This window comes from Oncorhynchus kisutch, linkage group LG17 (genome assembly GCF_002021735.2).
Source record: "Oncorhynchus kisutch isolate 150728-3 linkage group LG17, Okis_V2, whole genome shotgun sequence".
Lineage (NCBI taxonomy): Eukaryota > Metazoa > Chordata > Actinopteri > Salmoniformes > Salmonidae > Oncorhynchus > Oncorhynchus kisutch.
In genome coordinates, this window is record NC_034190.2 from 33,597,936 (window position 1) to 33,611,104 (window position 13,169).

The 13,169-nt window shown below is 43.6% G+C and overlaps 1 protein-coding gene and 1 pseudogene across 5 annotated transcripts in view; one reads left to right on the forward strand and one right to left on the reverse strand.

Moving 5' to 3' along the window:
- LOC109906921 (collagen alpha-2(XI) chain) overlaps window positions 1-6,091 on the forward strand; it is a 48,695-nt gene extending 42,604 nt beyond the window's left edge. For all 5 annotated transcript variants that reach the window (XM_031793614.1, XM_031793615.1, XM_031793616.1 and 2 more), the window contains 5 exons: window positions 1,406-1,691; window positions 1,973-2,085; window positions 2,194-2,262; window positions 2,552-2,788; window positions 3,249-6,091. In XM_031793614.1, coding sequence (XP_031649474.1) covers window positions 1,406-1,691; window positions 1,973-2,085; window positions 2,194-2,262; window positions 2,552-2,788; window positions 3,249-3,395 — 852 coding nt within the window. In that variant the 3' untranslated portion in view covers window positions 3,396-6,091. The remainder of the gene's footprint in view (window positions 1-1,405; window positions 1,692-1,972; window positions 2,086-2,193; window positions 2,263-2,551; window positions 2,789-3,248) is intronic.
- A 199-nt stretch (window positions 6,092-6,290) lies between these two features.
- LOC109906922 (estradiol 17-beta-dehydrogenase 8-like) lies at window positions 6,291-11,043 on the reverse strand (annotated as a pseudogene).
- Between the last annotated feature and the right edge of the window lie 2,126 nt (window positions 11,044-13,169).

Genomic DNA, 13,169 nt, shown 5'->3' on the forward strand with positions numbered 1-13,169 from the left:
TAAAATATATCACATTTACATAAGTATTCAGACCCTTTACTCAGTATTTTGTTGAAGAACTTTTGGCAGCGATTACAGCCTCGAGTCTTCTTGGGTATGATGCTACAAGCTTGGCACACCAGTATTTGGGGAGTTTCACCCATTCTTCTCCGCACATCCTCTCAAGCTCTGTTAGGTTGGATGGGGAGTGTTGCTGCACAGCTGTTTTCAGGTCTCTCCAGAGATCTTTGATCGGGTTCTGGCTCTGGCTGGGCCACTCAAGGATATTCAGAGACTTGTCCCCAAGTCAGTCCTGTGTTGTCTTGGCTGTGTGTTTAGGTTTGTTGTCCTGTTGGAAGGTGAACCTTCAACCCAGTCTGAGGCCCTGAGCGGTCTGGAACAGGTTTTTATCAAGGATCTCTCTGTACTTTGCTCCATTCATCTTTCCCTCAGTCCCTGCCACTGAAAAACATCCCCACAGTATGATGCTGCCACCACCATGCTTCACCGTAGGGATAGTGCCAGGTTTCCTCCAGACATGACGCTTGGCATTCAGGCCAAAGAGTTCAATGTTGGTTTCATCCGACCAGAGAATCTTGTTTCTCATGGTCTGAGAGTCCTTTAAGTGCCTTTTGGCAAACTCAAAGCAGGGTGTCGTTTGCCTTTTACTGAGGAGTGACTTCCGTCTGGCCACTCTACCATAAAGGCCTGATTGGTTGAGTGCTGCAGAGATGGTTGTCCTTCTGGAAGGTTCTCCCATCTCTACAGAAGAACTCTGGAGTTCTGTCAGATTGACCATCGGGTTCTTGGTCACCTCCCTGACAAAGGCCCTTCTCCCCCGATTGCTCAGTTTGAGTGTATTGAGTTCTGGGAAGAGTCTTGGTGGTTCAAAACCTCTTCCAATTAAGAATGATGGAGGCCACTGTGTTCTTGGGGAGCTTCAATGCTGCAGAAATGTTTTGGTACCCTTCCCCAGATCTGTGCCTCGACACAATCCTGTCTCGGAGCTCGACGGACAATTCTTTCGACCTCATGGCTTGGTATATGCTCTGACATGCACCTGAGCTCAATGTTGAGTCTCATAGCAAAGGGCCTGAATACTTATGCAAATAAGGTATTTCTGTTTTAAAAAATGGTTTTTAATACATTTACAAACATTTCTACAAACCTGTTTTTGCTTTGTCAATGTGGTTTATTGTGTGTAGATTGATGGGGGGGGGGAATGATTTAAGCCATTTTAGAACAAGGCTGTAACGCAACAAAATGTGTAAAAAGTCAAGGGATCTGAATACTTTCTGAATGCACTGTACATGTATTCAAAGTTTTCAGTTCAAACATAAATAAGTTCATTGTTTTATAAACCTATAAATCTCATTAATCATTATCAACCAATAATAATCTTTCTCTGTGATCCTCCTCCAATCAGGGTCCTCCAGGCGAAGTCATCCAGCCAATGCCCATCCAAATCTCCAAGAAGTCCAAGCGCTCCATCGACGCCAGCCGGATGCTGTCTGAGACAGACGCAGAGTCGGCTGCAGCCGACGCCACCGGCACAGAATTCCTGACAGGCAGTGAGGGTATGGAGGAGATCTTCGGCTCACTGAACTCGCTGAGACAGGAGATTGAGACCATGCGCTTCCCTCTGGGCACCAAGGACAGCCCCGCACGCACCTGCCAGGACCTCAAACTCAGCCAGCCAGAGCTCAAGGACGGTATGACGCTTTCAGGCGTAAAACTATTCACAAAAAATGTGTCAATTCTGACTTTACACTGGGATCTTTTTTAGAGACAGAGGAACTCTTACAAAGACATTTATGAGGTTCACTTTTAACTAAAGTCTACGGGCCCGGGCTGGGTTTCTACTAAGCTAATATACACAATTGTTTTAAAAATATATCTGCAATATTAAAGCTCATCACCCCCTAAAAAAAAAAAAAGCATTTGAATTTCTTGGTGTTTAAATCGTGCCTTATCTCTCTGCTCCCCCCTGTAGGAGAGTACTGGATCGACCCCAACCAGGGTTGCTCTCGCGACTCTCTCAAGGTGTTCTGCAACTTCACCGCTGGTGGGGAGACGTGTCTGTACCCCAGCAAGAGTGTGGACACGGTGAGAAGAGAGACTGAGCTCATCAGTCAATAATGTACACACTAACTCTACCCTGAAGGAGCTGTGTTTAAACATCTACACATCTCATTGTCTCTATTTCTCTCCTAGGTAAAGCTCAACTCTTGGACCACGGAGAAACCGGGCTCCTGGTACAGTGAGTTTGCAACTGGCAGCAAGGTTAGTATGGGTTCATCACACCACCGTGCAGAATCCCAGGGGGACATTCATTATGGTCCATATGTGTGCAATGTTTGACCTGGTTATCAACAAATGCATGAAGATAAAGGACAATCAGAAAAATGATCAATTCATTATCATAACGCTCCGTCGATAAGGAAAGTGTTTATTATAATGTCAGGTGGACATATCCAACTCTCTGCTTATAATAGAGTTCACCTCTACCAGCTTTGTCAGAGTTTATATCTCATGGGATATCTCCCCCCCCCCCCCCCCCCCCCCCCCCCAGCTTTCGTACGTGGACTCTAATGGCGAGCCGATCGGCGTGGTCCAGTTGGGCTTCCTGCGGTTGCTGAGTGTCCAGGCCCGCCAGAATTTCACCTATCACTGCCACCGCTCCGTGGCCTGGGCCGACCGCACTGCCAATAACGGCCACAAGAGGGCGCTGCACTTCCAGGGCGCCAACGATGAGGACCTCAGCTACGAGACCAGCCCATACATCAAGGCCCTGGTCGACGGCTGCTCTGTGAGTCTTATTGAATTGGTTTATTTAAACAGCGTCCACTCAGTAACAATTGGCAGTGTTTTTCAGGGAGTCATGGGAACCAACAGTAATCTTTCTAGCTTACTCACCTCTCTGTGCACGGACATTCAAGTTATGGATGTGTACCTCGAGTATCTAAAAAAAAAAACTAAGAAACCTGAGATTTTATAGGGTGTCTGGGGGTATACCCCCCCTTATTTTATTTTTTTAAAGGAACATTTGTCAGAATTCTCTAAATGTTGCTCTATTTTCGATCTGATGTAGGGTAATTTAATATTTTTCATCAGCAGTCAATAAGAACAAATGCCCATACAAAAAGTATTACAATGGAACTGTATGTTTTCCATTACACACAATAAAAGTGAAGTATCAAATCCTAGGCAGATACCCTTGCCTCAGATGTAGTGATCTCACCCGTCTCTCTGTTTCTGTCTGTCTGCAGTATCGTAAGGGCTTCGACAGGACAGTAGTGGAGGTGAACACACCCCAGGTGGAGCAGCTTCCTCTGCGGGACCTCAAGATCACAGACTTTGGGGAGAGCAACCAGAAATTTGGCTTTGAAGTGGGACCTGTCTGTTTCCTGGGCTAACACACCGTGCAGAGAAATGAGAAACACAAACACATATAGAATATACACTTACAATGATGCACACACACTCATGCACTTATCACAAACATTGACACATTTGCATAGACATGGCAATATACAGTACATGCCCAGTAATTTGTACATTTATTTCAGGATATCAAGCACACACACACACACACACACACACACACACACACACACACACACACACACACACACACACACACACACACACACACACACACACACACACACACACACACACACACACACACACACACACACACACACACACACACACACACACACACACACACACACACACACACACACACACACACACACACACACACACACACACACACACACACACACACACACACACACACACACACACTGTTGTGAAACAGACATGCACTCACTCAAGTGTATGCCCAGGGGAAAACATCTCCCAAATAGAAATGGACGTCAAGAGAAAAGTAGAACGCAAACATTCTCGCGAAGAGGAGACCAAAGATCGATTGCAAGAATGAGAGATGGCGTTCAGACCGTCAACAGAATAAAACAGTGTTCTTTTCCAACGAACAGCTGGGTCAAAGACCCGTCTCCTCCTTCCGTACACGCCAGAGCCCCCTGTCGCGTACCCCCCCCCCTCTCACTCCTCTCTCCTTCCCGCTGTCTCTCTACCGAGTTGTCTCAGCCACTCTACCTCTCTGCTTCGCCCTCACCACACACTTGTACCTCTCCTGCATCCAAGCCCCGCCCCATTAAGGGGAAACCAACGAAGGAACGGGAGTTCCACGAAGGCCTGACGGTTCAGAGACGACCAGGAAAGTCTACTGTACGTCCATGTTGTCTTTGCTAAGTGAATTTTCTCCATCATCTCCACCAGTGAAATTCTATACCAAACAAACATCAGTTACACTAAAGCAGGTCAAATATAATGCAGGCGGATGAGTCAAAACTTTACGGTGCTTTGTGGAGATGGAGTGGAAGCAGATCTGTGACATCTCTAGCTTTACCGCGGCTCTAACCTTAAGGTGTGACTATGAGCAGCCCTTTACTCAATACTGTAGTAATATAGTCCTAACAGCAACGTACTGTCTCTGAGCTGCATGGCTGTTTATTTTGGGGCCAATAATGTTGCATGCAATGGGACGGAAGGGTGTCTATGCCTTCTCCAAGGACCAATGAATCAAAAGCCATGAACCTTGTAAATTGTACTGAACGTGACGTGTGGAACATTTATTTGTAATCAATGTTACAACTATCATAGACAGTCCAGAACTGTAGTTCCTAGACAAGCGAATGGGCCAGAATGCCATCAAACCAGTCTAGTACTTACAGGTCTGGAATTTCATTGCTGTTTCATGTAGAACACAGGGTTACATTACAGGATTTGTGACATTCCGTCTCTTTTCAAGCAGGGAAGGTATCAGGGTTAAATATGTATATGAGCTGAATAGATGACGACCAAACGTTCTCTCTTACAGCGGTGAATAAATGCTTGCTTTCAAAAAAACTGTGGGACGGTGCTAATTATACCAAAGCGTTAATATATTCAGCGTGAATAATTCAAGTTTGTCTCCATCACAGCCGCACGATGTCGTCACCAGTTCTCTTACTGGAAATGTGCAATCGAATCTATTTGTACAGACATAGTGATATTCTATTGTATTTATTGAAAACAAAACAGGGTGCTTCAAACAACAACAAACCAAATATGACAGTCGAATGTGGTATTTCATTTTGTATTTATTTCCTGTAGTTCTCACTTGGCGGTCTTAAAACAATTAAATACATATTAAACTAACACTAAACCGAGTTATCTGTGCACACCCCCCTTTGGTCTATGAATGTCAACAGTTCTGGTGGTGTGTGGGGGGGGGGGGGCATGTGTCCATATCTCATTGTAACCATTTAGCATTCATCGACTGTACTGTGCTGTTATGATTGCTTCTACTGTAATGATTAAATGGTGACTCTCCATTGCGGTTTGCCACTGCCTGCTTGGCTGAGCTGTGCTGCAGGAGTATGGCGAGGGCGACAGACACCAGGATTCTACGGTTGTGAGAATACAGCGGGCAGGGGACAGCTAGCGGGAGGGATGGAAGATTCTAGCAACCACGTGGGCAAATATTACAAAGATTTTGTTTCGAAGTGATGTAATGTGGCTATGGGGTTGTATATCATTATGGGTATTTTGGTTTGTGTGTTTTGGTTCGTTTTTCTTTTGACATTGCAGAGAAGGGGGGGGGGGGGGGGGAATTGACAAACTAAAACCTGAGGTGATTCGCGAGAGAAAATTACATCGATTGTTTTTTGTTGTTGTTAAAGACAAACAAATATTTCAACAAAATATGGTGCTGAAAAGACAAAAAGTATTATTTTATAATGTAAGTAATTTTAAATGTTTTGTTTCTGTAATATATCATCTTTTTAAAAATAGCTTCTTGACTCCCTTGTGTTTTTTTCCTCGTTCCTTCGTTTCATCCTCTCTCAACTGGCTGGTGTTGCATGTTACCCAGAGCTACACAAGAGCTAGTCACTATTTTATTTCTCTCTTCATTCTGCATACAGCAGCTCAGACAGCTGAATATAACCACATCATTCACAATCTCCAGTGAACTGACCACCAGAATCAGTCAGATCCCAACCTTATTTCCACTATATCACCTCACCAGCCCCCCCCCCCCCAAAAAAAAATCACTTCTAGTGTTTACACCTGTTTGGTTCTGATCTATGGCTGGCACCCTCTCTTTTCCCCTCTACTGTCCAGTGCTCAGTGTTGTTTTCCTTCTCTGTTTTCTGTTAGGTTTTTTTTTGCTTTAGTTTCACTGTTTCATTGTTCTTGGCTTGTTGTTTTCTGTTCAACGTCTCCAATTAAACCACATGCCAACGCATTTTCTCTGTGTGCACACTGTATTCGTGTGTCTGTGTGCACACTGTATTCGTGTGTCTTTGTGCACACTGTATTCGTGTGTCTGTGTGCACACTGTATTCATGTGTCTTTGTATGTGTGGCGTCGGTCTTTCCTGTTTTCAAACATCTAAATCCAACCGTGTTGGTAATGACTGGTATAAGTTTCAAAATTATAGTAACCGCACAAAAATGTAGAGGGTTAAGAGACGTAACTCGGTTAAATTGGAAAGCACTCAACTCTGTCTCGTGAACTCTCGCCACAAAAGTTACAGGTTTTAATTTATTGCACAATCACATTTACACTAAGATATTGACTAGATTTACAAAACAAGATTGATCCCCAATCAGTTGTATTATCACAAGCGAAAGCACAGTGTGAACATTGAATACATATACAATTACTGGACCTAGATGGGATCTTCATGAGGATGACGGAAAGTTGTCTCAGCCAATGAAAAGGCCTCTGAAGATGAGAAGAAGAAGGGGAAAAAATGTGTTAACAGGACAGAGGCGGGTAACTTAAAAGGCATTTCCTTATAATGTATTGCAGGTGGGTCCATTACCTGCTACTTCAACACTGTTTCCAGTGATGTAGTCAGAGTCCTCTACTGGGAATGTGTGTTAGGATCCATCAGCTTCCTCTCTACACAGAGAGGGAGAAGGGTTAGGTCTTACAGCTTGACTATAGAAAGGTACAGAGTTCGGCATTTGTGGTGTGATCTATAGCATAGAGGGTTGTGTATACGGTATTCCTACCTGCAGGCTCTCCCATCCTCCCCAGGGGCACCATGGACGTAAGCTGCAGACACAAAACAAAACACAGCAAGTTAAATACACACTTCTATACAACAACAAAAAACAGTTCAGGGGGTTACTTTCTATATCTGATATAAAAAAAGGAGAACTCAGTCGTAGCTGACTGATTCATTTCTCAGGCACTTTATCAGTCATGGGTGTGGTTACGAACCCTGGTAAACAGTTAAACCGGCTCCCAAATCTGGAGAAAGAGAGAAGTTATAGATCATATCCACCCTGGACCCGGTTCCCCAAACACATCCCATACTTCTATGCACCCTGGACCCGGCTCCCCAAACACATCCCATACTTCTATGCACCCTGGACCCGGCTCCCCAAACACATCCCATACTTCTATGCACCCTGGACCCGGTTCCCCAAACACATCCCATACTTCTATGCACCCTGGACCCGGTTCCCCAAACACATCCCATACTTCTATGCACCCTGGACCCATTTCCCCAAACACATCCCATACTTCTATGTACCCTGAACCCAGTTCCCCAAACACATCCCATACTTCTATGCACCCTGGACCCGGTTCCCCAAACACATCCCATACTTCTATGCACCCTGGACCCGGTTCCCCAAACACATCCCATACTTCAATCCACCCTGGGCCCGGTTCCCCAAACACATCCCATACTTCTATTCATCCTGGACCCGGTTCCCCAAACACATCCCATACTTCAATCCACCCTGGGCCCGGTTCCCCAAACACATCCCATACTTCTATCCATCCTGGACCCGGTTCCCCAAACACATCCCATACTTCTATCCATCCTGGACCCGGTTCCCAAAACACACCTTAAAGACTAAGTTCATTAGAACCCTCATAGGAGCATCGTTAAATCTCCGAGCTGTTTCCCAAAACAATCGCCACTGAAGTTGCACTCTAAAACACTTGTTATCTACCGACTGCCTCAGACCACTCATAGAACAGAGCAGTGGTTGTTGGATGCTTTCTTTGCCCCCTTCTGAGTCACTTTTAACACAGAGGATCTCCGCTAAACACACAATCAAGCGGTTTATTTTGTCTCTCTGTGACCGCCAACAACTTCAGAACGGAGTTGGCTACAAATACAATGTTGCCAATGTCTTTGCAATTGTTACAAACAAGCAACGGAAAGAAGAAGCTTCAAATGAAAACCGAGATGACGGCTTAAAAAAAACAACATACAGTAGTAGGCTTAAATGCTACACAGGCCTATATATTTTAATCAATTGTGTTCTATATTGCTAATTGTAGGCTCCGCTGTCTATAATTTCATGATGGTTACAACATGTGCGCAATGATGTGCCAAATCTGTGATTAAGTTATTATAGTGTAAGCATTATAATAAGCCACCTCAATATTTGCAGCCATATAGGTGATAATATATCTCTAGGAGCTGATCCATCGTCAGTATTGTGGACTAATTCTAAGGTTAAGGTAAGATTTGAATGGAGAAAGCTGATCCGAAAGCAGCGCTGCCTTTCTTCCATCCTATCAGATGGACACATGCTCCAACAAAGTACTTAGCAAACTTTATTTCTGCCTGGTGTTTCATCGCTATCGGGAAACCGGGCTCTGCTCACTCCAGAATGTTAATAGCCTATTTAACTTCTCTCTGTTGGTGAATGGGTCCATTTTGGGGTGTTGAAATCAAATGCAGGGTTGTGTTCAGTAGGCACAACACAGAAGACAACTGCCCAAAAAGGGTAAGTAGCATCTCAAATTAATATGAAATGCACATTTTTGTTTCTGTTTCAAAACATTTTGTTACGGTTTGCCCTAATGAACACAACCAAGGTGTGCCTCACCTGCTCTACTAGTTGGCTGCAGTTCTGGTCAGGCCCTCCACAACTGCTTTGGAAGCCTGTATAGAACAGGCGAGTAGTTCGCCTGTTCAATATTGCCCACCTGGTAACAGGCAGAAACACAAAGAGAAAATTAAAGAATGGCAGGAATGAATGTAAGTCTGTTGAAAACTAATGGCCTATGACTGGAGGGCCAATAGTTAAAATGCCAGACTTACCCACAATGCTGCCCACAGCAATGATGAAGCGTTTAGGAGCTCCACTGGCAACCAGAGCCTTTCCAACAGCCTTAGTCAGGAGAAAAGTAGCCTGGGAGATAGAAGGAAAGATAGAAGGATTTGTAGAATACAAGGGTAAGAAACACTATTTTAACTCTCCGATTTCAGGTGTATCAACATAAGTGTCACTGAACCTAAAGAGAGTATTTCTGTCTAAAATAAATACCATTTGTGAGGTAAAACTCATTCTGATTGGCTGGGCCTGGCTCCCCAGTGGGTGTGCCTATGCCCTACCAGGCCCATCCATGGCCGCACCCCTGCCCAGTCAGTCATGAGAAATCCATAGATTAGGGCCTAATGAATTTATTTCAACTGACTGATTTCCTTCTATGAAATGGAACTCTTTGAAATGATTGCATGTTGTGTTTCTATTTTTGTTCGGTGTCAATAGATTCTGGTCAGGACAATAAGAACAAAGGGTCATACCTTCAGATGACTTGGGTAACCTTGTCAAAGTCCTCGTCCTCCATTTTCAGGGAGAAATCATCCTGAGTGACACCTGCAGCGTTCACACATACTGAGGGAGGCTGAAAGTACCGACACTGCATTCAGATTCCTTATGGCATTCAGTGACTCACTCACACAAAATGCCTCTTCCCATTCAGGCCATTTCTAACTTCTCGATCGTGTTGCTAAAGAACTGAGTGAAGTGCTTCAGGTCAAGTATCCAAAAACATTACATGACTGACTCATTGTCCCAGTAGGAGACGCCAGCATAGGGTTTAGGATAAGGACTCTAAATTACACTAGTACACACACTGAATTAGTCTGTGTGTCTGCACATACGTTAATCACATGTATACTTGTGAGTAGCTTCTCTACACTCTCCCTTGATTGAAACAGCAGCAGCGGTGGTCCTGCCCTTTGTGGCCATGGTTCAGGATGCCCAGGGCTGATTGGCTGACTCCTCTCTGATGTCTGCGACCACCACTGTGGCACCCTCAGAGGTAAATTGCTGGCATATGCCTTAGCCAATCCCACTGCCCCCTCCTGGAGACAATGAGTAGTGCAAACATGTAGGAGGCAATCTGCTGCAGCTCACTGCAGGCAAAGAGGGCTCTATGCAACTAACTTGGAAAATCTGTAAATTCTATAACAACGGGACTGATGCATTCTTTCTAGCTTGCTTCATGTCACCTGAGTGAAGGTTCTTGTAGGGTAAAATTGTTGTCTTCACCTTTGACCCAATGAGAGGGACACAGCTGTCTCATCTTGTAAAGGTGAAGACAACTGCATTTCTTGTCCAATGAAAATTGCCTACTATAAAGAAAACGAGTGTGTATGTTAAAGTTAACTTAAACGGGATATTGTCATTAAGGTTTCATTAGCCGTCTAAATCTGTTTGCTATGTTGCTCTTGAATTACCAAAACATTTTCAAAGCAAACATGTTCACAAATGTCTGTAAGACGATACACTGTAACAGTGATGTCGCATAGTTGAAACAATGTTATAATGTTGCAATGTTACAAAGAACGTTCGCTACATTCTTGCACTGCAGCGAAATAAAATGATTGATGCCCAACAACTAACGTTAGCCCAAGGTTTAGCTACAACAACCACAAGATAGTGCGCCTAGATAAGCACATCTACCCTACAGAGAACTGCAGTTATATTTACCTACTTTACATATGTATTAAGTTTATATATGTATTAAGTGAAAGACGACACTAACCAGTAATATCTGTCAACCTTGATATGAGCCGTGTTGTGGCCGGCATGAAGATTGAGTCGTTCTCTCTTGATCCAGGAGAGGGAGCCACAGGACAGGTTTTGTTCGCGATCGTTTCTGTGACTCCTCTTCTTCTTCTGTCGGTTTTATGGTGAACTACAACCGAAAAAGGTCTATTTTTTCGCCACCAACTGGATGGGTTGAAAAACAAGGTAAAATGAAAACCCATTAATCCACCCAAATAAAAATAGTCCACTGACAAATCCAAACCAAATCTCCATATCTCCCTTCTCAGGCTCTAGGGCCTCAGAGGGTGGTACTGCTTGTGACAATACTCCATGCAACTCCTCCACTGAGAAATCTTTCAGTGCCAGGAACCGCTCTGCCACATCCACAATGATATATACATTTTCCTGGACATCCTCTCCACCTTGGCAGTTTCAATAATCACCTTCTTAACCTTTAAAATATCAGGGTCCTGCTGGTGAAAGGAAACCCCTGCAGCCTGCAGTGAAGGCCTATCCACAACCATATTACTCTTCAAGTGCACTATTCAAACCCTCAACCCTTTTAACAGCTGCTGCATATGAAATGCTCTGGACAGCCCTGACTTTGGCCACCTCGTTCTCTTTCACCACCTCATTCTCTTTCACCCTTGTCGGGCATTCTAAAGACGTGGCTTCATGGTTCCCACCACAATTGCAACATGTCACATTTTCATCCCTTTTAAAACACATGACATGATCTTTTCCACAACTTGGACATCTTGTCTTCTCCGTTCTGCAAACACTTGAAACATGTCCAAAAGATTCACAGTGGTCACACTGCATTGGTCTTGGGATAAATGCTCTGACTCTGTAGTTTAAATATCCTAACTGTACTTGAGTGTCAAAAAACACAAGAACAGACACTCTTCACTTTTTAATCCTTCACCACACGATTCATCCGACGTGCATATATACCTCCTGGAATATATTTCAACACCGACTTCCCACGACCCGCCAGATATTACCCCACTGAGGGGTGCCCTGTACCGAAGAGGCACACACAAAACGTCAAACTTCTCAAATCGGGTGAGATGCAACACACGTTCCTTCTGAAGTACAACAATTCGAAACAATCCCGCTTCTCTCGTGATCCTGACAACCTTCACTTTACCCAGCAATCCCTCCACCAGTTTGGATATCTCAAATGGATCCCTTATGAAAAGAGATTGCAGTCAGAGTGCAGTATAACTGCAGTACAATGCAGTATAACCAGTATGCAGCAAATCCTGTGTCCAAAATAACACAGTTTTTTTAGGTCAGAAATGTTGCAGTGTAAATGCAGTTATTCTGCAATTACTGCGTCCAAAATACCACAGATGACTGCAGTTACTGCACTTTCAAAACTGCAATCTTATTTTATAAGGGATTCTTCAAGATTGGTAATCCGATCCTACAAGACACGTTGGGACATTCTCAGCACTGTACACTACTTTGCTCCGTTTTCCATGTATATTTTTTACAATATTCCAATTCTCCTTGATTCTACTAGATTCACAATCCACATCAGCTTCCGCCATATTTCCTCTCATCTCTGTGACTAGTCAGCTTGTAGTATGAGTCCTCATATTGTAGTGCTAAACAAGGGAAATGAGTTTCCTCTGATTCGTTCAGCCATTCTTAATCGGGAAATGAATGGGGAAAGAATGGGTTTAGGAGAACAAAGGCTTAGGAGATATTATACATATAAGTTCTATGAGATAATATTGGTCACTGTTAACATTACCTTTCATGTGCTTTATGTGCTTGTTTTGATGACATAAATGCTTCAAAAACACCAAAAGTGACGTTAGCTGATGAAGATGATCTCATTGAATAAAACATATGAGGTCTCCTAAGCCTGTCTTTACCACAGACCTTATTTATCGGGAGTATACCATTATTCCAAAAAACCCATTCATATCCCCTTAGACTTTGGCTAACCAGCCGTGGTGGAGTTGGAGCCTACAAAAATACACCATTACTATTGCTCTTTATACTTTAATTGCGGTTCACAGGGATAATGCAGGGATAATGCAGATGGTTTTTAATGCGAATATGTGAACAACTATTGTTATTGTCTGAATTGTTCTTGTTGATTTTTTTCTTGAAATGTTCAAATAACTCAAGTGTAGATTGGTAACTTTTTTTCTTCTAATTTAGTACACAGAAACAAGAGGCCATGAATAACTTGGTAAAAAAAATGGCACCAAATTGCCTATAGGGGTTTCTGTTATAAGCGGTCTCACTTAAACCCTCATATCCGTTGCCCCATTTGACATAGAG